The sequence below is a fragment of the Furipterus horrens genome, unplaced genomic scaffold, assembly GCF_987537825.1.
Source record: "Furipterus horrens unplaced genomic scaffold, mFurHor1.1.pri manual_scaffold_10, whole genome shotgun sequence".
NCBI lineage: Eukaryota > Metazoa > Chordata > Mammalia > Chiroptera > Furipteridae > Furipterus > Furipterus horrens.
In genome coordinates this window covers 74,839,262-74,864,211 of record NW_028327180.1, presented here as the reverse complement: position 1 = coordinate 74,864,211, position 24,950 = coordinate 74,839,262, and the positions used below count along the sequence as shown (strand labels likewise).

The 24,950-nt window shown below is 40.1% G+C and overlaps 1 protein-coding gene across 2 annotated transcripts in view; it reads right to left on the bottom strand.

Moving 5' to 3' along the window:
- The window catches only part of SIL1 (SIL1 nucleotide exchange factor), a 243,134-nt gene that overhangs the window by 88,248 nt on the left and 129,936 nt on the right, over positions 1 to 24,950 (bottom strand). For both annotated transcript variants that reach the window (XM_090288228.1, XM_090288229.1), the window contains exons 4-5: positions 17,126 to 17,246; positions 10,844 to 10,943 (exon numbers count right to left, since the gene is read on the bottom strand). In XM_090288228.1, the coding sequence (XP_090144354.1) occupies positions 10,844 to 10,943; positions 17,126 to 17,246 (221 nt within the window). The remainder of the gene's footprint in view (positions 1 to 10,843; positions 10,944 to 17,125; positions 17,247 to 24,950) is intronic.

Here is a 24,950-nt window from a genome sequence, read left to right as displayed (position 1 = left end):
TCAAAATTTTTGTTAATGTGTACTCTCAGAAATCCTGATATCTTCTAAGATGCTCTCAGAGTCTACCCATAAAGCAATCTGACCAAAAACACACTCAAAGTTTTCCAAGGCTCTCTTATCCCAGTCTGACTTCCAATGTTCAGGAAGACTGAAAAGTCCTACTGTTGGAATCACTGAGGTCAGGGAAAGCAATGCAAGCTTACCTTCAACCCCTAACCTCACATGAAAAGGTTGAGGTCTAAGATGGAATAATCCACACCTTGGTTCTCTATATTCTACAATTATAGAGTATCTTGGTGTTGCCATGCCCAATCCAGCAACATTTTAGGGAAACTTGGATGTAGAAAACTGTGGGTAAAGAGATGTTGAAGTGGGAGCAATCTGCTGATGAAAATTAATTCACTATCATTACTGTCAATCTAACTTCAGGTATAAAATTTGTTCAACTCTATGAAGTGGCTAAATTACTGTATGTACTATATTCAAATCTCAAACAATTTTTTTCAATCCCTCCCCATCCTGCACTCATATAAAGATTTTAAAAATAAAGTGATGTTGGAGGTGAAAAAAATATTTTAATTAGATACCTGTGATACTCCCTATTTTCTTCCCAATTTTAGAGGATAGTACTTATAGAGTCTGAAATGTCACAGTGGTTTATGTCACAGTGTTTGTGTCTCCATCTTTCAAGAAAACATAAAAGGCACGAATATTTATGAAAAGTAGGATGATGAGCAGCTGTCAGTTCCAAATTGCTCATCTATTACCTATGGGTTTTCTCTCCAGTAATAAGCACTCCACAGAAACACCAACCAAAGAAATAAATCAGTCTCAGTGTCTCTCTCTCTCCCCCCTCCCCCAAGCTTATAAATAACAAACAGTTATTTCTCAGAGTTCTGGAGGCTGGAATCTGAAATCAGCATGCCAGAATGGTAAGGTGAAGCCCTCTTCCAGGTAGCAGAATTCTTTTTTTATTTTTACTGATTTTTAAAGAGAGAGAAAGAAAGGTGGGGAGAGAGAGAAACATCGATTTGTTGTCCCACTTATTTACACATTCATTGGTTGCTTCTTGTATGTGCCCTGACTGGAGATGGAACCCGCAACCTTGGCATATCGGGACAACACTAACCAACTGAACTACATGGCCAAGGTCCAATCAGCCTCCCTCTCTTTTCTTTCCCTTTAAAGTTTTTTTTTTTTTAATTTTTAGAGAGAGGGAAGGGAGGGAGGGGGAGAGAGAGAGAGAGAGAGAAACATCAATTCGTTGCCTCTCGCATGCACCCAACCAGGGACCTGGCCCACAACCCAGGCATCCTGACTAGGAACTGAACCGTCTACCTTTTGGCCTGTCATACAATGCCCAACCCCCTGAGCCACATGAGTCAGGGCTCAGCCTCTTGTAAAAAGTAAAGCTCCTAGCAGAATAATCACATCTATAACATACCATATTCTGCCTACAACAGTGAAATGCTCTCCCTACACCCTGCTAGAAGACTCTGGCTAGGCAAAGAACTGAGGGATGACACGCAAGTGAGCAGGATAAGAAACTAGTCACCTCTGCCTCCCAAAAATGATATGTAACGGGCCCTCAGAAAGGCCTTTTTTGAAGTAGAAGAAAAAGAAAGTTGTTTATTTTACACTAATTAAAAACTCACAGAAAGTTACAAAAACAGTATAGCAAATACCATACATTCTTCATTCCACTTCTCTCAATGATAACATCTTAAATTACAATAGCACAATATCAAAACCAAGCAAATGACATAGGTACAATACTGTTAACTAGACTACAAGCCTTATTCAGATTTCACCGGCTTTTATGTGTACACATTTGCATGTATGTGTGCATCATTCTAAACAATTTTATCCAATATATAGATTCATGTTAACCACCAGAACAATGAAGCAACAGAGCTGTTCCATCACCACCAAACAGCTTCATTATGCTCCTTTATAGGTGCACCTCATCCTCCCACCAAGTCCCTCCTGTCCCTATGCCTCGACGACCACTAATTTGTTCTCTATCTATAATTCTGGCATTTGAGGAATGTTATATAGATGGAATCACACAGTCTGCAACTTTTTGAGATTGGATTTTTTTCTTTATTTAGTGAACATAATATACTTAGATCTACCCAAGTTACTGAATATATCAATGGTTCATTTCTTTCTAATGCTGAGTAGTAACTCCATTGTATAAATGTACAGTTTGTTTAACCATTCACCTGTTGAAGAACATTTGAGTTGTTTCAGGGTTGTTATTTTTCTGGGATAAATGCCCATAATTGCAATTGCTGGGTTGTATGATAAGCATGTTTTGCTTTATAAGAAACTGCCCAACTAACTATTGTCCAGAAAGCTGTCCCATTCTATAGTTCCACCAACAATGCATGAAAGATCCAGTTTCTGTGCATCCTCACTATTATTTTGTATTATCACCATTTTATTTTAGGCATTCTAATAGACATCTAGTGATATCTCTTTGTGGATTTAATTCGCATTTCTCTAATGGCTAATGATATTAAACATCTTCTCAGCCCTGCTGATGTGGCTCAGTGGATTGAGCATTGGCTTGCAAAATGAAAGGCCACGGATTCAATTTCCGGTCAGGGCACATACCTGGGCTGCAGGCCAGGTCCCCTGTTGGGGGCATACATGGGGACATGGGAGAGGCAACCAGTCAATGTTTCTCTTCCTTTTTCTCCCTCCCTACCCCTCTGTCTAAAAATAAATAAATAAACTTTTTTTAAACATGTTTTCATGTACTTATCTGCCATTCACATATCCTTTTTGTTGAAATGTCTGTTTGTGTCCTTGGCCCAGTTTCCAAATAGGTTGTTGGTTTTTACTGCTGAGTTTTGGGAGTTCTTTATATACTCTAGACACAAGACTTTCATCAGATACAGACAATCCTTGCTTTGCACATATCTGATATACACCAATTTCAAATACCACAGTTTAAGTAACACCAGTCTCCTAACATGACACAAATTTCAGTTGCCATAGCATGTTCAATGCCAACTTGACTACTAACCCTTCAGTCCACAAATCACTACATACTCATCATGATCAGTGGATGATCACATCACTTCTTTCAAAGCCTGTCAGTAACTGAGCACTGTACATCAATTATTCAATTCATACACAGATGTCAAGTGTGTAGTTGTATGGCTTCCTCATCCCCAAATGATAAACCAATATAACATTTCATAAACAGGACAAATCAAAAGAGAGAACTGGACAACAAAGATGAAAGCACAGCAAAGAAACAAAAGTAGTAACTCTGGTAATGGCATTCATATTTAATGTATACGTAGTCACATTATGCTGTCATCATCTTTTGCTTCAACTATCAAATACAATTTTTAAAACTCAAGAAGACAATCCATTATATTTTCCCTTATTTTTACTGATTTCACTTTTCTTTCTTTCCCCCTAATGCTCCAGGTTTCCTTCTGCTATTATTTACTTTCTATTTGGATAATATTCTTTAGTTGTTCTTTTAGGTAGGTGTGCTGGTGACAAATTCTTTTAATTTTCTTTTGTATGATAATGTCTTGAGTTCCCTTTCACTCCTGAAAGATAGTTTCACTGGCCATAGAATTCTGAGTAGATAAGTTTGTTTTTTTTAGCTCTTGAAAAATGTACCACATACTTCTGGCCTCTGTGGTTTCAGATGAAAAATCCACTGTCATATGAATGACTCATGGACATGTACAACAGGGTGGGGATTCACTGTGGAAGGGGGAATGGGGTGGGTGAGAAAATGGGGGGAAAGATGGGACGACTGTAATAGAACAATAAATTAATTTTAAAAAATCATTAAAAAAATTTTTTTAATGAAAAATCCACTGTCATTCAATCATTGTTCTCTGCAGATAATGTGTTGTTTCTGCCTAGCTGCTTTCAAGAGTTTTTCTGTTTTTAGTTTTAAGAAGACTGACTATAATGTATCATGATATTGATTTCTTTGCATTTATGCTTTTTAGAATTTACTCAGTTTCATGAATCTATGCATTTATGCCTTTCATTATGAACCTATGTGTTTATGCCTTTCCATCTTCATTTCATTGATTATTTTTTCAGCCCCAGATTCTTCCTCCTCTCCTTCTGAAACTCCAGTGACATAAATGTTAGCTCTTTTGTTATACAGGCATACCAAGGAGATATAGCAGGTTCAATTTCAGATCACACAATAAAGCACATATCACAATAAAGTGAGTCACAAATTTTGTGGTTACCCAATGCATATAAAAGTTATGTTTACACTATACTGTAGTCTATTAAGTGTATAATAGCATTATGTCCAAAGAACAATGTACATGTCTTAATTTAAAAATACTTTATTGCTAGAAATGCTAGACATCATCTGAGCCTTCAGTGAATTGTAATCTTTTTGTTGGTGAAGGGTCTTGCATCAATGATGATGAAAATGCACATTCTGCAAAGTGCAATAAAAAGAGGCATGCCTGTAATCCTCTAAATCCCTAAGCTATTTTCTCTTTAGATTAAGAAAATTTTACCTGTCTTCAGGTTCACTGAAGCTTTTCTCTCTCATCTCTATTATTTCATTATTAAGACTATCCAGTAATTTTTTTAAAATTTTCTTTTGCTGTATTTTTCAGTTCTAAATTCCATTTGGTTCTTTTTTATATCTTCTATTTCTTTGCTGAGGTTGTCATTTGTTTTGAGAGTGTTCGTAATTGCTTTTTTATGATAGCTACTTTAAAATTCTCGTTAGGTAATTACAACTTCTGAGTCATCTAACTGTTGGCATCTGTTAATTGTCTTTCCTAATTTAAGTTTTGATTTTCCTGGTTCTTGGTATGATGAGTGATTTTTTTATTGTATCCTAGACATTTTGTTATTAAGACTGTGAATCCCAAGAATCTTCTTTTTCAGTAGGCAGTCACATTATTTAGGTTTAATACACTGTTTCTGGCCTTCTTGTATAACTTGGACTACAAAACAATTAAGTTTTCAGAGCCTTTGCAGTGTTATTTTGGTGTGCTTCTTTTTTTCAAAGTATATTTTATTCACTGTGCTGCTATAGTTATCCCAATTTCCTTCCCTTTGCCCCCTCTGCCCGATACCCCTCTTCTCTCCAGCAACTCCCCCTCCCTTAGTTATGTCCATGAGCTGTGGATGTAAGTTCTTTGGCTTCACCCTTTCCTATACTATTCTTAACATCCCTCTATCTACTTTGTTCCTATCAATAATGCTTCTTGATTCCTCTACCATTTTCCCCCTTCCTACTCCTTCCCCCTCCCAGCTGATAACCCTCCAAATGATCCCCATACCTATGATTCTGTTTCTGTTCTGCTTGTTTGCTTAGTTTGTTTTTAAGATTCAGTTGTTGATAGTTGAGTTTGTTGTCATTTTAATATTCCCAGTTTAGATCTTCTTCTTTTTCTTAAATAAGTCCCTTTAACATTTCATGTAATAATGTCTAGGTGATGATGAACTCTTTTGGCTTTACTGAATCTGGGAAGTACTTTATTTGCCCTTCCGTTCTAAATGATAGCCTTGCTGGATAGAGTAGTCTTGGTTGTAGGTCCTTGCCTTTATCACTTGAAATACTTCTTGCCAGCCCCTTCTTGCCTGCAAAGTTTCTTTTGAGAAATCAGCTGACAGTCTTATAGGAAGCCCTTTGTAGGTAACTCTCTGCTTTTCTCTTGATGCTTTTAAGATTCTCTCTTTATCTTGAACCTTTGGCATTTTAATTATGAGGTGTCTTGGTGTGGTCCTCTTTGGGTCTAACTTGTTAGGGACTCTCTTGCTTCCTGGCCTTGTATGTCTATTTCCTTCACCAAATTTGGGAAGTTTTCCTTCATTATTTTTTCATGTAAGTTTTCAATTTCTTGCTCTTCTTCTTCTACTAGCACCCCTATGATTTGGATATTGGTACGTTTAAAGTTGTCCCAGAGGTTCCTAAGCCTCTTCCTGTTTTTTTCAATTCTTGTTCCTTCTTTCTGTTCCAGGTGAATGTTTATTTCTTCTGTATGTTCCAATTCATTGATGTGAATCCCAGCTTCCTTCCCATCACTGTGGGTTCCCTTTATATTTTTCTTTATTTCACTTTGCATAAATTTCACTTCCTTTATTTTTGTGGCCATACTCAGTCAGTTCTCTGAGCATCCTGATCACCAGTATTTTGAACTCTGCATCTGATAGGTTTGCTATCTCTGTTTCATTTAGTTCTTTTTCTGGGGTTTTCTTCTAGTCTTTCATTTGGGCCATACTTCTTTGCCTCCTCAATTTGGCAGCCACCCTGTGTTTGCTTCTGTGTATTGGGTAGAGCTGCTTTAACTCCATGTCTTGGTGATATGGCCTAATGTAGTAGGTGTCCTGTAGGATCCAGTGGCACAGCCTCCCATATCACCATAGCTGGGTACTCGAGGTGTGACCTTCATGTGGGCTGAGTACACTTTCCTCTTGTAGTAGAGATTTACTTGTTGTTGGCAGATCAATGGTAGGGATGCACCCAGGCCAAACTGCAAGGACTGGCTGTGACTACTGACCACCAACCTCCGTGGAGGATCATCTGTGCATGGGCAGGATGGTGCTGTTCCAACATGGTCTGTAGCTGTCCACTGGGTATACTGGCCCTGGGGTTTCCTGGGTGGTGCAGGCCAAGGTCAGCCCCCACCTGTGTTTTCCCAGGGCCCCCTGCCTGAGCTCTAAAGCAATCTGAGACAGCTGCTGCTTGTGCCGGGCTTGGAGTTTCCCAGGTGAAGCCAAGCTGTGAATCTAAACTGGCCGATGCCAGCGCCAGGCCTGGTGTTCACTGAGGCTAACTACTGCTTGTTTGATAGGATTTAGGAAGTTGTGAAGCTTGAGCTAAGATGAGCCATTCATATGGAAAAGCAGCTTGGGTGGGTCTGTAATTGAGTGGGGCAGAATCTCTGGGGATCTCGAAGGTGGTTCAAACAGTGTTAGCCAGGTTGATGGAGTCTCAGATATGGCACCAGCTTGCTGACTCTGCCTCAATGGATGTGGTTTCTTTAATTCTGTACTTGTCAGACTTCCATTCAACTTGATTTCTGATGGTTCTGATGGATGACTGTTCCATATTTTAGTTGTAATTTTGATGTGGTTGTGTGAAAAGGTGAAGCATGTCTGCCTATGCCACCATCTTGAAATTTTTCTGGTTTGCTTCTTTTGTGTGCTACACAGAAGCTAATCTAAACATGTGGGCAGTATTCCACACTATAGTTCAGTTCTTAAATCATCTTTTGCTGTGTTAACTCTGGTCAGTTTTTCACGTGAGTCACTAGGAAGTATGCCCAGAACATCATTTGCAAAATCCCTTTTTCTAGCTTCCTTCTCTCCAAAATCCTACCAATACTCCCTAGTTAGGAAGAAAAGAACATCACCTACCACCTCTGGGCACTGGACATTAGAAGTAGAAGTCCTTCCTTGGCCTCTACTGACAACAACCTGGTGGGAGACTGAAGCATTGTCTCATTGCTGTTGGTCTAGGGGTGGAAATTCAGCCTCCTTACTTATTACCACCGAAACTGCCCCAACAGGGAGCAGAATGCTGCATCACACTGCCTTATTGCCACCAGATGAAGTACAGACTCTCCGCTCAGCCCCCAATCCCTCGGCCAAGTGGCATCTCCTCAACTAGAAGTGAAAAACCTCCTTAGTTGATATCTAATAAATTCCATAGTCTCTTTTAAAAAAAGAAAGAAAAAAGAAAAACCTCCTTAGTACAGCCAGGCAAGGGACAGACATTCAGGTTCTGTTCTTAGCCTCTACTGATCCCACCCTAACAGGAGATCAAGCTATCCCATGAGGAGGATGAAAAACACTTCGTCTCTACTGGTAGGACACCACCAATGGGAGAGACAAGGAATAGTCGCCTACCATTGGGTAGAGGGTACAAATTCTGCTTCAACTCTCTGCTCAACTCTCACTGACACCACCTTGGTAGGGGTAACAGAGCACAACCTTATACCATCTTACTGCCACCAGGAGGGAGTGCAAGTACAGGCTCCTCATTCAGCAGTTGCTGACACTAATCTGGTGGAGGAATAAGAGTGCAGTTTGTTATCACTAAGTGGGAGGTGAAAATCCAAGTTCCCTATTCAACCTTCACTGGCACTAAGGGTGGAGATGGGAAGGTTTCCATGGTCTTTGGCTAAAGTAGGACATGTATTGTTTAAGATTTTTTGTCCTACTAACTTGCCCTTTGCCTAGCCCTGTCTCTAGAAAGAGCAGGCCTTTCTTATGGCTGTTTCCTATCTGTACCTATTGGATTTCCAAAATGTGGGCTTCTCCAGTGCCCACTCTAAAATATATAAAGAGGGGAAAAAAAGCCCAAGGAACTCGCTGCCATTTCATTCATCAAGTTCCAAGGTCCCTAACCAGTCTGCCTTCTTCCCACCTTTTAGTCTTCCTATATTTACTTTTAGTATCACATCCAAGGTTTTTAATTGTCCTTATTAGGAAGAATGAAGAAAAATGAGTGTATTTCATCTTGTCCAGAATCAAAAGTTTAAGGAGGCTGTATTTTAAAATGCAGCCATTTATAGGACACAGGTGAACAACAGCTGACATGATAAAACATTAAGCATCAAACAATTTGTATAGTAATAGAGAAATCAGTTTCAATAATAACAGCCCTAATGTGTTGAACAAAACAGAGCTTTTCCACAAAGCAAGTGACTCTGGAAAGGACTGATTCACTTAAATCTACAAAGGTACCAATGGATACAACAGAACTGATGCCCTTCCCCCCAAAAAATTAGGCTCAAAAAACATTCCCTCAAATGACAGGATATGACGCACTATCTCACAGTAGTGTCTTTATAAATAGCAAAAGCATCATCCTGTATTTGCAAGACACCACACAAGCTGGGTTTAAACATTTTTTTACTTTATTGGGGTGACATTGGTTAATAACATTATATAAGTTTCAAGGGTACAATTCTATAATAAATCATCTGTATATTATTTTGTGTATTCACCACCCCAAGCCATTAAATATTGATAAACAAAAAGTATGTTGGCATCTGCAGCCAGTAGCTTAGGACATGTAAGAAACTCTCCAATCTATATACTTCAAATCAATTTATTTGCCAGTCAGAGTGCACTGGCAGTGAGCAGAGTCAGTCCAAACGGGCTCCAATTGAAAGCTGGAGAAAGATCCCAGGACTCAGAACCTCAATGAAGAAGCTAACAATCTGACTTTCACAGAAGTAAAGAAAGAATGTGGCAGTGTATCTCAGAAGTGGCAGTAGACTCAAATTAGCCAGGACAGGGATGGGGATCATGCACTTGGGTACTGGTATTGGGATCTCCCCTTGCAAAGGGAGAGTATTATTTTTAATTGCAAAACAACTGAAAATTTAATCTGTTTTTACATTAAAAAATATTTTCATAATATGCATACTTCTCTCAGTGGAGAGCAACAAGGGAAAAATTGGGACAACTGTAATCAAACAATGATTAAAAAAAAGAAATTAATTTTAAAAAGGGAAAAAAATTCATACTTTTCTCCTCTAACTGAATTATGGAAGAATGTCATTAAAGAGAACAAGGAGAAGAGACAGAGGTGCACTGTGTCTTCCATCAATAGAGAAGACAAAGAAAAAAGGCTGGTTTTATGTTCCTGCCAGCCCCACATGGAGCCCATGGTGAGGGGATAAATAAGTGGGAATGAGCCCAAACCCTGGTCACAGGAACACTAATCTCTCTGTTCCATGCACCAGCTCTCCTGTTGGCCTTACCTTTACCAGGCAGGGGATTTGCTTTTCTCACCCCCTCAGTTAATACACCTGTGGTAGGATGGAATTTATGCATCATCTTCCTTCACCCATTGCTGCTGCTACTGCCATTCTGCTAATCACTTTCTCATACCATACACACTTTCTCCCACATTAAAAAAAAAAAAAAAAAAAAAGGCTCATTTGTCTCAGAAATACTTTACTCTAAAGGGCACAAGTAACTTAGGCCTCCTCCACTAACAAACAAGCTGTCAAGAACCTGATGCTACTTCTCCAAAATATTGCCAGGATTCTGGGGCAGAGGCAGACAGGTAGACAAAGCAAAGCAAAGAGACAGACAAAGCAAAGGAGAAGAAAGAGCAAGAACTTAAAAAGGTCTAAAAAAAAAAAAAGTCTCGAAGGCAGCCATCTAAGGAGGTTCTTTTAAGGACAGGACTCAACTGGATTTGCTACATTCTCTAGCTATTGCATGAACTCATGAGATTCACCTAACAGTAAGATTTCTTTCTGGTATAGATCCGTACCTACAAGCCCTCCCAGACATTAAGGGCCAAGCCAAAGATCTGCAATTCCGCCTCTTATTCCTTTCCATTCCCTTAGCTTGTGGACTTTAGAACTGGTAGAAACCTCAGCCACCAGCTTGTCCCAGCCCTATGTTGTATATTTAAGAAACCTTGAGGCCTGAAAAAAAAAAAAAACACATTTGCTATATGTTCAAAGGACAAGAACCCAGGCTTTGTCCTTCCTGGTCCAGCACCTCTGTCCTTAAAACTTGTAGTAATCCAAGTGGAAGTGAGATCCAGGTTTTAACCTCTATTCTTTTCACTCATGTCTGTGATAATGGAGAGTACAGCCATCTCTGCTTTGTGCCTCAACTTCCCCAAACATGTAATGGGAAGTTGGATCCTAACCTAACCAATAACAGCAATGTTCTCAGAATTTTTTCAATAGTCTATAATGGTTATTTATTTGGCATTAACTGCTCTTTAATTATTTTACAGTATTATTATTATTATCCCATGTGTATTGAAAAAGCTTCAGGAAAAAGTGATTCACTTCAAGGCCATCCTGAAGACTTATATTAACTCCCTAGAAAGAATATCACATACCTTGTCTTCCTTTGAACTCTCCATCTCTGCCCCTTCCTTGAATTTTGCCAGTGCACTCTTGAGGTCCTGAGAGGTATAGGTTTTGGTGTTGATGTCCAGCCTGTCCAAAGAGAAGTTGAGAGTCAGAGGGAAGGCACCATCTTTCCCAAGAAAGAAACCTCCCATGGGTGGCTGATACTCCAAGGCATGTTAAGCCAGGCCAGTTCTAACTCAGAGTGCACTTATTCTACCTTTACCTTTGGTCAGCCAGAAGTCCAACACGGTGATCTTACCTTGAAGCTAGAGGAGGAAAGACACAGCTGAAGATGGGGTCATTTCATGAAAGAGGAGGAAATGGCATGGGACAGGACAGAGGTCCAGCATGGACAGAGAGCTCTCAGCCAGCTACTCAGGCAAAAACAAGTCTGGAATGTTCCTGCAACGCTGCTCTCTCAGCACATTTCAGGGCAGGACCTCCTGAAGGGTACTAGATACAGACAGAGGGAATAACACAGACCCTATTTATATTTTTTAGGAAAGAAACCAACAGAGACCTGAGCCCCCCTCCCTCCCCAGCATGTGCCTGACCTGATTTGACAAGCCAGGCTGTCTTCACAAAAACAGGCTGGATAAATTCACATCTTTAAGACTAACCTCCAAGCACAGAGTAGATGCAGAAGGTACGTGTCAACCTGACGAAAGAATGGATTTAAGACACCAAAGATTAGAATCAAGGTCAGCCACCTTCCATGGCTAGCCTCCAAGAAGAGGGAAGAAAGGAACTGATGTGGATGTAAGCTTAGGAACCTGGCAAAGACTACAGAATGATATCCTCACAAAGACCCCTGGATCTGATCCAAGCCACAACCCATTCATCTTGACTGAGAAGGCATTCATAGCAGTGGGGGTAGGGGTGAGGGGTGGGGGCAGGTTTTACCACCAGCAGTCATTTCAGTTAACAGAGGTAGAAGCAAGAGTAATATGGACAAATGGAAGTATAGAATGTGGGTTGTGCTTGACAAGTCTGTCCAGGTGTGTGTGTGTGTGTGTCATGGGGGCAGGGGTGGGAGAGGATATGGTTAAGTTTAACCCAGGAGATATATCTAGGTTGGGGAGGAAGAAGTTATTGGACTGTTCTGCTCCAGGCAAGATGAGCACATCAGTCTCATAGCCCAAGATTCTAACAGGCCTCATGAGAAGGGCATCCTCTCAGAGCTTTGCTCATTCAGTCTTTGATTTGTCTAGATACCTTTTAGGGTGCTAAGAAAAACACTTGTCTTCTTTAAACCTCAGTCTTCCCAAACTAATTATTAATAGTTAACCACTCATATTTACTGAGCACTTAACCATGTGTCTGGCACTATGTGCTATTCCTTTCAAAGTAGTATTTCATTCAAATCATTACCACAATCCTACAAGATATGGGACAAATTCTCTCTCCTGGCAGAATATCACCCAATTCCAGCTGCTTGAGGAAGCCACTGTTCTGCCCCTTTCCCCTAAGAAGGAACTAAGTATTTAGAGCCATAGCTTAAACTTATCCTCCTCTAAGACTTGGTCAAGAAGAATCCCATTGTCTCATATCTCTGTTTACTGCTCTTCCAGGCCACAAGGGTGTACACACGTCTACACTCTTGCACACACAACCATTCTCAGCTGGTATTCCCACTTAATTCTTTACTGAGAAAAACAGGCGTTCAAGAAATCCCTCGTCTTCCCAACATCAGCTCTACACACCAACCTGCACCTAAATCTACATTCTCTGCTTTCCCTTCTATTATAATAGATGAGAGTGTCCCTCCTCCTATTAAACTTATTAAGCTCCAGAATCCACTTGCCTTTTCAAAAGTTCAACTTCCATAATTATTCCACTAGCTCCTGCCTGCATCATCAGTCTCTGCCTTTGATTGGATTATTCCCATCAGCATATCAACACAATTTTGACCCCACAGTCTCAAATTATCATGCCATTTCCCTGCTCCCGTTCAGAGTACAGCTATGAACACAATGTCTTCACTTACTATCCTCACTTCCCTGACTGCTCTTTACATTGCCATTTGCTCTAATCTGGATTCTCTTTCTACACCTCTCCTAAAATTGCTCATCAAAATTACCAATAATAGGTGGCCAAATCTAACAGACTCTTCACTAATGTCATGTTTCTCAACCACTCAGCAGTCTTTACACAGTTTATCCCTCCCTCCTTTACTCCCCTTCACTGGCTTCTTGTTAACCCACTCTCCTGGTTCTTCCCCTTCCTCATCTCCTGCATGAATCCTATACATGATGGAATGCCCTGGACTTCAATTCTGGACAATATTCTGTTCTCTATCTCTATACTTTCCCCTAATTCTTTTCAAATATCCTTCAGGCAATGATGCCCAAATTTATATCTCTGCCCCAACCCTCTCTTCCCTGAATACTAGTCAAACTCCTGTACAACTACCTGATATATCTTGGATCTTGGATGTTTAACTGGCACCTCAAACTTAATACATCTAAAACATAGGTCTTGGTGATTCTCCCCAGTAATCTGTTCCTCTCACAACCTTTTCTACTTCAATAAATACTAACTCCATGCAGAGTTGGACAAATCCCAAAATGAGGCTTTATATGAATCCATGCCCCCAACCTTCTTATCAGCCCTACATCTAAATCATAAACAAGTTCTATCAACCCTGCCTCCGGCTTAAATCTACAAATCCATCCATTCTCTATTATGACACCCTAAACTACTATTCGTTCCTGCCTGATCCCCTAAAATGACATCTTAATTGTCTCTGCTTCTTTTGTTTACCTTCAATCTATTTTCCATACACATATCAACTAGAATGGTCTTGCTAAAGTACACTATATTAAATCACTTTCCCACCCCAAATCCTCCAATGGCTTTCCATTACAATTCTAGTTAAGCGAAGAACACTCAACATGCTCCTCAAAACTCCACGTGATTTGGGCCCTTAAAACCTCTTTAATCTCTTCTCCTGGTAATCTTCTTCCTTCTCCTCCTCTAGTCACCCTGATCATTTTTCTGTTTCTTAAACTTGACAAAGCCTTTTCCTTGACAAAGCCAGGGACGCTTCTTGTTCCCTCTGCCTGAAATGTTCTAAGCCAGGGGTTCCCAACCTCAGGGAGGGCCAGGCTGTGGGCTATTAGGAACCGGGCTGCACAGCAGGAGGTAAGTTTGAATGTAAATTCGCTTGAATCATCTTGAAACCATCCTCCTGCCCCCAGTCCGTGGAAAAAGTGTCTTCCATGAAACCAGTCCCTGGTGCCAAAAAGATTGGGGACTGCTGCTAAGCCTAAACATATAAAACTAGCCCATCGCATTGACTAAATTCCCCTCGTTCTTCAGGTCTCAGTTCAAATATCATTTTGACAAGGACTTCCCAAACCATGCTATCTGAAGTGACCTCCTCCAGGGACTTACCACATGGTTTATTTCTTCCCTAGCATTTACTATAATATGTAATTACCTACTTGCATGTTTGTTTACCTGTTTTTCTGCCTGCCAGCCTCCATAAGGCTGGCATCTTATCTGTTTGTTTATTACTGTATCACCAATGCCTGGCAGATAGGTACTCAATAGGTCTTTTGTGAAATGGATGAATGGAGCAATTAAATAGCCCTGTTCTTCGACTACTCGCTTAACTACTATACCGTATTGTACCATGGTAAATGGTACAGTCCAAGATGGGAAAACTCGGAAGTAGTTTGTCCCTCTCCCTACAAACATAGGAGGATGATTCAAAGAAGCGGTCTGTTTCAGGGCAAAAAGAGAGATGTGCTGTAGGGATGCTAACAGGAATAAGGGCTAACACCAATGGAGATGGCAATGCCTAAAACAGAAAGCAAGGGGAAAACCTGCTGCTAGGAGCCAACGGACAGTTAGGCAGTTGCCGGGAGAACCCTCTGGGACAAGTCAGAGTCAGGGAGCCTGTCCCAGGCTTTAGAGCCCACAGGTATATAGCTCCAGTTGCCGTGTGGCCAGTCACAAACCTAGCAGGGCTAGTGAAGAGGCCATGGGTTGGGCTTAATGAACTATCGCCATCTCTCTCTAGTTCTTAACTCTGTGCGATCACCAACTTCTTTGGCAATCTGATGGAAAGTGGTGGGTCTTCACATCCAAAACAGAACATGCAGATAAGTAAAATATTATAACAATTTTGGAAATTAGCCCTGCCCTTTGGAATCTGTTCCCATTACAGTGCTAGAGAGCCAGGAAGACACTGTGAAGTGAAACTGGAGGATCACAGGATGAAGTTGACCTCAGGAGAAGGAAGTCATCACCAAAAGCAGCCTGAGGCTCCTGAGCTCACTGCAGCGAACACCCACACCACCTTGTCAATGCCTTTGGATTCCTGTTTAGACAGGCTTGTCACTTGCTATAAATGCTGAGAAGAGGATACGTCTAGCATATCCTGGAGACCATTCTGCCCAGGAACATTCCAAAGGAGAAAAGTAAAGAGTTGGGAGTGGGGACAAATATTTCTCCTATGGTGTGTCTACTACAGACCATTTGGGTGGCTCACCCTTCTGTTCTAAAAAGATATGAACAACAGACAAAGCAGTAAGTGCTCCTACTGATGATCTACAGTCAGGTGTTAGAGAAATGACTTACCAGAGTACTAAAACCAACAAGTAAAAGACTCCAAATTATATCTAGTTACTAATTCAGTACTGTTAAACCAAGGAAAAAGAAAAAGTCTTTATTTAGAAAATAAGACTTGGCTTAGACGTGGGAAAAACCTTCCTGAAGTACTTTGAGACACTGACACGTGTGTATGCATGTGCTGGGGATGGATGGAGGACGACAGGGTTACAACAATGAGATTTCATTCTTTCTTAGATGATTGTGAGAAAGGAATCATTGTGTCAACTGTGTCACCCCAGGTATAGGCTTATCTGAAGAGATGTGGGAAGATAAAGGTCTTTCCCAGTTTGGGGCGACTGTAAGGAGGACAAATATCTCCTTATCTACCACAATATAAAGTCAAATTTTCCAACAGTAAAAACTGCCCAAATACGAACAGGCTGCTTTGTGGGGTTGTGAATGTCACATGACTGAAGGTGCACATGGACAGGCTGAATGACTTTTTTGTCAGGTATATCAAGGAAAAGACTCAGGTAAGAACTGGGTCTCTAAGGACCCTTTTTCTGCCTCATATCTAACTGCAAAATATTGTTAAAATAATAAGTACATAAGGACTAAGTAACACTAACCCCACTCAATCCATGATTGATTCCCAACACTTAACAGGTATTAGAAAGGGGCAGCCAACTACCTGTAATGACCAGATAATACTTGAGGCTTTGTGAGCCTTGTGGTGATTGTCCCAACTACACAACTCTGCCACTATAGCAAGAAAGCAGCCACAGACAATACATAAATGAATGTATAGCTATGTTCCAGTAAAACTTTATATGGACACTGAAATCTGAATTTCACATAATTCTCACAAGTTATAAAATATTCTTTTTTTTCCCCCCAACCATTAAAAAATGTTAAAAACAACTTAGCTTGTGGACTGTAGAAAAACAGGCAGTAGTTCTAATATGGCCCACAGGGCATAATTTGCTAATCCCTGTGTTAGAAACTTCATGGCTAGTATTAATACCGACCTTTCAAACTGCATAATTCCAGCAGCCCCTGCAATCCCATGCCTCAACCTCCTTCTCCCTCATGCAGAGAACAGAAAGCCAAGAAAACATAGTAATTCAAGGCAAATAACAGAAAAATGAGACTATGAATTGTCCAAAATCAAATCTTCTAAACTGGTTATTAAAAAATAAAGCAACCTCTTACCATTGGAGAAGTTCTATACTATAATAGGGTCTGTTTTAATTTAATATGGACTAACAAGATAAAAAGTTTGTCTGAATTAAAGACTTCAAAATGCAGTTTTATTGTTCACCAAGGAATTATTACTGCAAAGCAGAAGGCCTAACAGGCCTGTTTTAATGAATAGATGACTCATCTGTAATCAGTGCATTAATTGTTGGGATTCAAATGGGTGCTCTTAAAGTACTGGGAAAAACAGCTTCATTTTTAAAGCAGGTTAAGCATTCCCCCTACAGTCTTTTTTAAATTATCAATTTGCTTTGCAAACTATTTCTTTCCAAAGACCACAGAAGTGAACTTCCATAAAACCCTGAGAGGTTTATCACAAATTCTAGGCTATTAACTTCCAAATTTTTTAAAAAGTCACATAAATTTTGGGTAAAGCACATTGTATCATCATTACTTTCAGTATTACAAAATCAGTGTTGTCAGTCTCCCAGCCCCTAGGGTTGACACTGTACCTCATGCCCTTCTTCGACCCTTTCAAAGTATCTCGAAACTTGTCTTCATCTTGGAGTTTCACTTCTCTTGCCCCAGTCTGGAGATTCAGCCGCACATGAGATCCTGCAGGGACAGCCTGACCTAAAAGCCAAGAAGAGAGAAGGCTCATGAAGTATACAGCCCTCAGAAGGACACTGCTGGAATGGCTGGCTAACAAATTAATAGGACTTAATAGTTCATGAAGACCAGACACTGCAGTATTCAGTTACCTGGATCCATCCATAGCTCCTCCTACCTACCTTCCCTCCATATCTCCCCATCTCTCTCCCTCCCTCTCTCTCTGTCTCTCCCCCCTCCCTACCCCACCCTCCTCGCTCCCTCCCTTCCTTCTTCTTTCTCTCTCACACACACCCCCCAATCATAATTCTCCATCAAATAAAGGGATGAGGCAAGGAGGGCAAGGGCATCTGTCCCTTAGTTAGAACCTGTATATTTAAGCCATTCAGTTTTCTTCAAATTGAGCCTTTCTGTTATGTACAGTAACTGAATGGTGAATACCTACTTACCCTTCAGGACTTGGCCACATTACTGCCTCCTCCACTACATCATTGTGTCCCTCCCCTGACAGAGCTCCACACAGCTTGCCATTCTAGCAAGCTTATACCTCATCACCCTCATCAATTTAATCAGGCTCCCTATTCAAGGCTCTCTCCTCCCTGAGCATGGGGACTATATCTCCTCCTTTTTTTATTCCTCCAGCCTAGGCCAGAACTTGATACATAAAATTTATGGTACTTAATGTTTATGAGAAGAAGCAAGAGATGGAAAGGCAGGAGGACATGGCAAGCCAAGAAGGCAAGAATTGGAACCAAGGAAAACTAAAAACCTAAGTCTACCTATGCCAGAAGAGGTGATCCAATAGCTGGGTAAGCAAGTGTTGTGAATGAATGGGTTATTCATATACATTGTACAAAATTACCACGAATAGTTAAAAAGCAATATGTAAGATCACATACTACAAATGGAATGTTGCACTTATTCATTCATGCAATTGAACCTTTACCAAGCAACTACTATAAACCAGGACACTGTGGTAGATAGGTTCTAGAAACACAAAAGAGGAATGTTATGGCCATAAGCATAGTAATTTCAGGAAAGAGCTCCTCAGGAGATTAGAAATATAGAAGCAGAGATGCTGCTCTGACACCTGGGCTTTCACTCTGCTTTTTCTTGACAGAGGATGGCATTGCCCTGCTGATGCTAAGCTTCATTCAAGAATTTAAAAAAGGTAACAGGTGCGACAGAGGCAAATAAACACAGGAGCCTGTTAAGATGAGGAGACAGAGAAGTAAGTCCCAAAAGAGGGAATGGATCAAGGTTCCAGTGGGAGAACTAAGCAACGAGGAGATAGCCAACCTAACAAATGAGGAGATAGCCAACCTAACAGACACAGAGTTCAAAACACTGGTGATAAAGATGCTCACAGACTTGACACATATGCTTAAGTATGGCAGATGCATGAGGGAAGAAGTGAAGGCTATGCTAAATAAAACAAAGGAAAATACACACAAAACCAATGGTAAAGGGAAAGACACTGAGGTTCAGATCAATGATTTGGAACACAAGGAAGAAATAAAACAGTCAATCAGTATAGAATGAGGAAACAAGAATTGAAAAAAATGAGGAGAGTCTTAGGAACTGCTGGGACTACTTTAAACATGCCTACATTCAAATCAGAGGGGTGCCAGAAGGAGAAACGAAAGAGCAAGAAATCAAAAGCTTATGTGAAAAAATAATGAAGAAAAACCTCCTAAATTTGGTAAAGGAAATAGACATACAAGTCCAGGAAGAACAGTGAGTCCCAGACAAGCTAGACCTAAAGAGGACCACACCAAGACACATCATAATTAAAATGCCAAAGATTAAAGATAAAAAGAGAATCTTAAAAGCAGCAAGAGAAAAGCAGAGAGTTACCTACAAAGGGGTGACTATAAGACTATCAGGTGATTTCTCAAAAGAAAATTTTCAGGCAAGAAGGGACTGGCAAGAAGTATTCAATGTGATGAAAAGCAAGGACCTACAACCAAGACTACTCTATCCAGCAAAGCTATCATTTAGAATGGAAGGGCAGATGAAGTGCTTCCCAGACAAGGTAAAGCTAAAGGAGTTCATCATCACCAAGCCATTATTATATGAAATGTTAAAGGGACTTATTTAAGAAAAAGAAGATCAACACTATGAACATTAAAATGACAACAAACTCACAACTATCAACAACTAAATCTAAAAAATAAAAACAAAAGCAAACTACACAAACAACCAGAACAGGAACAGAATCATAAGTATGGGGATCATTTGGAGGGTTATCAACTGGGAAGGGGAAGGGGAAGAAATGGGGAAATGGTGCAGGGACTAAGAAGCATAATTGGTTGGTACAAAATAGACAGGGGGAAGTTAAGAATAATATAGGAAAGGGTGATGCCAAAGAACTTATATGCATGACCCATGGTCATGAACTAAGAGGGGTGGGATTGCTGGAGGGAAGGGAATATTGGGAAGAGGGTAGCAAAGGGAAAAAAATTGGGACAACTGTAACAACATAATCAATAAAATATACTTTAAAAAAAATTTTTAAAGAGGAGGGGTTTTACAATCTGTTAAAGTTTTCTCTAAATGATCCAGTAAACCCTGAGTATAAAAGGGTACTGATATAGCATGAATTCAGGTTTTCTCAATTCTGAAAAGACCATAGTGAACTCCAAGTTCCACCAACCACCATGCTTCCATCACAGAACCAAGGAGCTAAGAAAATACCAGGCCAAGACACACTATTCTGTTTCTGGCAGCCCACTGCAGCAGGGAGTTTCTATATCTTTGGCTAAAATATAAATGGGAACTTAAGGACCTGAGTGTACGTGCATAATGATCCCCTTCTAACCTCAAACCTATCCAAAATGCTTCAAGGATAAAAAATATGCTCAGGTAGAGAGGGGAAACCTTCCTTTGGGGAAGCTTCCTTAATAAAGTTAAGCCGGGGATTAAATGAGGCAAAAAGTGAGAGCCAGACTGGGAAAAAGGGGAATCCCAAATAGATGGAGCCCTGCATGCAAAGACTCAGACACAGAAACTGACAGGCTGCGTGCAGGAGGCAAAGAACAGAAGAGGCTGGAAGAACTGCTGTAGAGGCTGCTGGCTTGGTGAGCCATCAGGAAGCCCCAGGCTGGGGTAGGGAAAATAGAGCTAATGGCTGAGGCAGATGGTTCTGCGAGGAAATGAAGCCACATACTAGCAAGAACAACGTCTATCCTATTCCTACGACCAAGGGGAAAGGGGTCTCTTCTTTAGCATTAATCTCATCTCTGAACATATGAAAATCCTGTGTTCAGAGATCCCAAACTGACAGAACAGCTAGCTGAATGCTAAGCAGGTCATCCTGCATATTTCTCTACTTTGCCACCCCTTAGTCCATACCCAATCTATCTCCAAAACCTGGCAATTTTTCCTGCTCTATGTCTCTTGAATTCATACCCTTCTCTCTGATCTCCCCATTACTGCTCTTGTCCAAACCATCATCATCTCTCTGGACACTGCCAGCGCCTTCCAACTAACCTCCCCTATCTACTCTTATCTCCCAATCCACATATTCTTTATAATGAATGACTGTCTTCTTTCAAAATACAAACCTGACTATGTCATTCCCCTGCTTCAAACCTTTTAATAGTCTCCTACTGTTCTTAGAATAAAGATGAAAGTCCTCATGCCGGCCAATGATACCCTTCAGTATCTAGCCCTTGCCTGTCCCTTCAGGCTTGTCCACAACTCACTCCCCATGCTGGAGGAAACACTGGCCTTCTTCCATTCCATGAAAAAGCCATGGTCCCTCCTACCATGGGGTCATTCCACTCCTGCTCCCTTTGGCCAGAATGCTCTTTCCAACCCCACCCTTCATCTTGTGTTTTCTATCCCATCTAAGAGTCACTTCCTCTGAGAGCATCCGCTGTTTCTCCAGACCAGATCCGGCTGCTCCCTGAAGGCTTTCACAGAACTATGACCCTTTTTTTAAAATAGCACTTTACCCCAATCAGTAGGTGTGTTTTAGTTTTATTTACCTAGTTAACATAAATACTCACCATTTTATCCCCAGGGCCTAGCACATAGTAAACCCTCAATAATTATTTGTTGAGTGAAAAATTAAACATGAAAGGGAGAAAATCCTAACTTATCTAGAGGTTTGTGGAAAGATCAACAAGGATTTTCACTAGAGCAAGTAGGAATTCATAATAATTAGTAGTCATGTTAATAGTTATTTTTAGTAGTAACAGAACTACTGCTACTAATAATAATTTAATTTTCTGACTTTTGATCAAAATTAGAAATGGAAAAGAAAAGGTACATGACTTTATAAGTTTCAAAATGTTAATAGGTTATACCATGCTAAGCTGGCCAAGGAAGAAACTAGGATCTTATGTGAATCAATTTATTTTAGTTGGGGAAATTCCAAAATTACTCCTTTCACATAAGCCACCACAGGGGGCAAGAACAACCATAATAGCATTAACTTAAAATACAGGTTACGTTTGTTTAAAATACACGAAACCAGCCATGGCAGCAGCAGTGGCAGAGGCAGCAGAAAATACAGTATTGTGAATATTTTACCCCATTGGGAAAAAGGCCAAGTTAGAGAGAATGATCTGATTTGCATCCTTCTAGGGCCTCTGTGAAGGAATCACATTGGGGAAGAGCAGAGCAGAGACAGAAAGTTACAAGATACATGCAAGTAAAGAGTTAGGGATTGAGGGGGCAGGAAGTAAGGAAACGGGCAGAAAATAAGATGGGGACCTAGAAAGGCAAAGAAGCCTGCAAAGCCTACAGTGTCTGTTTCCCCCAGTGGCTACCTGGGGACAGACCCCAGCCAGAGGAAACTCCGTCTATAATAAGTAGAAGCCTTATCCACATCATACTTGAGTTTTAACTCCCATTGGGATTCTCTGTCACTGATTTCAATCACTGGCCAAGACCAGGGGTAGAGGGGAGAATCTGTGATATACTGCATTATTGTCACGAATTATCTTCTTCCCTGCCTGTATTCACACCCTTTGCCATGCAGTCCCTCTTACGTGGTAAGAGTAAGATTAGATCAGAGTGTTACAGTGCACTTTTCCAACCCTTGACTTTGAACTTGGCTTGTAATGTGCCTTGGCCATTGGGATGTTAGCAAATGCATCACAGAGATTTGATACACACCTGTGTGTTTGGTTCATCTCTTGGAATTCTGCCATCACCATGAGAAGACCAACAAGGATGAGATACTGATGGATCCAATTTGCAGACTAGAGCTAAACCCAGCTAAGTCCAGACATGGTCAGCCAGTTATAGCTGTTGTGCAGACTTGTGAGCAAGAATAAAAGACTGGATTTCTTTTAACTTTTTATTTTGAACCATCTTTAACTTACACAAAATTTGCAAAAATAATACAAAGTTTCCATATGTTGCTAACATAGGCTTTCTCAATGTTAATATCTTACATAGCCATAGATAATTATCAGAACTGGGAACTTAACAATACCATTTACTAAGCTATAAAGATCCTTTTCAAACTTTACCAGCATTTCCATTAACATCCTTTTTTATGTTCCAGGATCTCATATGGCCTTTGGTTATTTCTCCCTAGCATCCTATAGTTTGCCATAGCAACTCAGCCTTCCCCTCTCTTTTATGACTCTGACACCCTGAGGAATATTGATCAGGACTACCCATTATCTTCTCATGATTAAACTAAGGTCATACATCCTTGACAGAAGCCCCATAAACAATGCAGTGGTGTTCTCAGTACATCAAATCACAAGGTTTATGATGTCAATATGTCCTCTTACTGGAGATACTGGCCTTGATCAACTAAGAAAAATAATCTCTATTCACGGTAGCAAACCAAAATTGCAAACCACCAAACTGTGGAAAAGAATTTGGCAGTTCCTCACAAAGTTGAACTCAGAGTTACCACATGACCCCAGCAATTCCACACCAAGAAAATTTAAAACATATGTTCACAAAAAACTTGTACATTGATTCTCATTACAGCATTATTTATAATAGCTAAATTATGGAAAAACTGAAATGTCCATCAACTGATAGAATAAACAAAATGTGGTATATCCAGAGAGTGAAATAATATTCAGCCATTAAAAGAAATGCTGATGTATACTATAACATAGATGAACCTTGAATACATTACGCCAATTAAAAAAGTCAGATACAAAAAGCCACATATCCTTGTATTATTCCTTTTAAATGAAATGTCCAGAATATACTAATCAAGAGACACAGCACATCAGTGGTTGTCAAGGGATAGGGGGAGGGAGGAATGGGCATGAGATTTATTTTTGTGGGTGAAGAAAATGTTCTAGAATTAGATAGTAGTCATGTTTGCACGATATTGTGCATATACTAAAAACCACTGAATTGTTAAAATAAATCATGGGGAAATACTTAAGACTAAACAAATCCCTTTTTTTCCTTCTCAGACCACACCATTAGGGGAATCCCTCTGCCACAATTACCACTGTGGTGATGATTTAATGGCAATTTTCTACTTCCCTCCTCCCTCACATATTAATTAAAATTTCACTGCAAGGAAAAACTGTCACTTCTCCATCTATTTAATTATTGACTTACACTAGCACAGACTCATATATATTTTTTCTTTTTCTTTACTATATTTTTTCCATTGCCATTTAGTCCCCTTTACATTCCTCCCCACCCTAATCACCAAACTGTTATCAATGTCCATGAGTCCTTTTTCCTTTTTTGTTCAATCCCTCCATCCCCTACCTTCCCCCACTAGACTCACAGGTATTTTATTCTATAATTTACAATTCAATGCTATCATTATTTATTTCATTATTAAAATTGTTTCAGTTTTGGCAATTAGGAGCTCCTTCTGGTTGACTCTTGTGTTCCTTTAACAAGTCCCTTCCTCTATCATTTTCTATTTTTTAAATAATTTGTAAGTATATTTATTGGATTATGCTATTGCAGTCGTCCCAATTTCTTTTCCCTTTGCCCGCCTCCACCCTGTACCCCTCTTCTCTCCAGCAATCCCCTCCCCACTAGTTCATGCCCATGGGTTGTACATGTAAGTTCTTGGGTTTCTCCATTTCCTTTACTATTTTTAACATCCCCCTGTCTATTTTGTACCTACTAGTTATGCGTCTTAATCCTTGCACCTTTTCCCCCCATTCTCCCCCTTCCCCCTCCTCTCTGATAACCCTCCATATGATCTCCAGAACAATGGTTCTGTTTCTGTTTTAGTTGTTTGCTTAATTTTAGTTTTTGTTTTTTAGATTCATTTGTTGACAGTTGTGAGTTTATTGTCAATTTACTGTTCACACTTTTGATCTTCTTTTTCTTAAATAGTCCCTTTAACCTTTCATATTTAATAAGGGCTTGGTGATGATGAACTCCTTTGGCTTTACCTTGTCTGGGAAGCACTTTATCTGCCCTTCCATTCTAAATGATAGCTTTGCTGGATACAGGAATCTTAGTTGTAGGTCCTTACTTTCCATCACTTGGAATATTTCTTGACAGTCCCTTCTTGCTTGCAAAGTTTCTTTTGAGAAATCAGCTGATAGTCTTATGGGAACCCCTTTGAGGTAACTCTCTGCTTTTCTCTTGCTGTTTTTAAGATTCTCTCTTTATCTTTCACCTTTGGTATTTTAATTATGATGTGTCATGGTGTGGTCTCCTTTGGGTCCAACTTGTTTGAGACTCTGCTTCCTGGACTTGTATGTCTATTTCCTTTGCCAAATTAGGGAAGTTTTCTTTCATTATTTTTTTCAAATACATTTT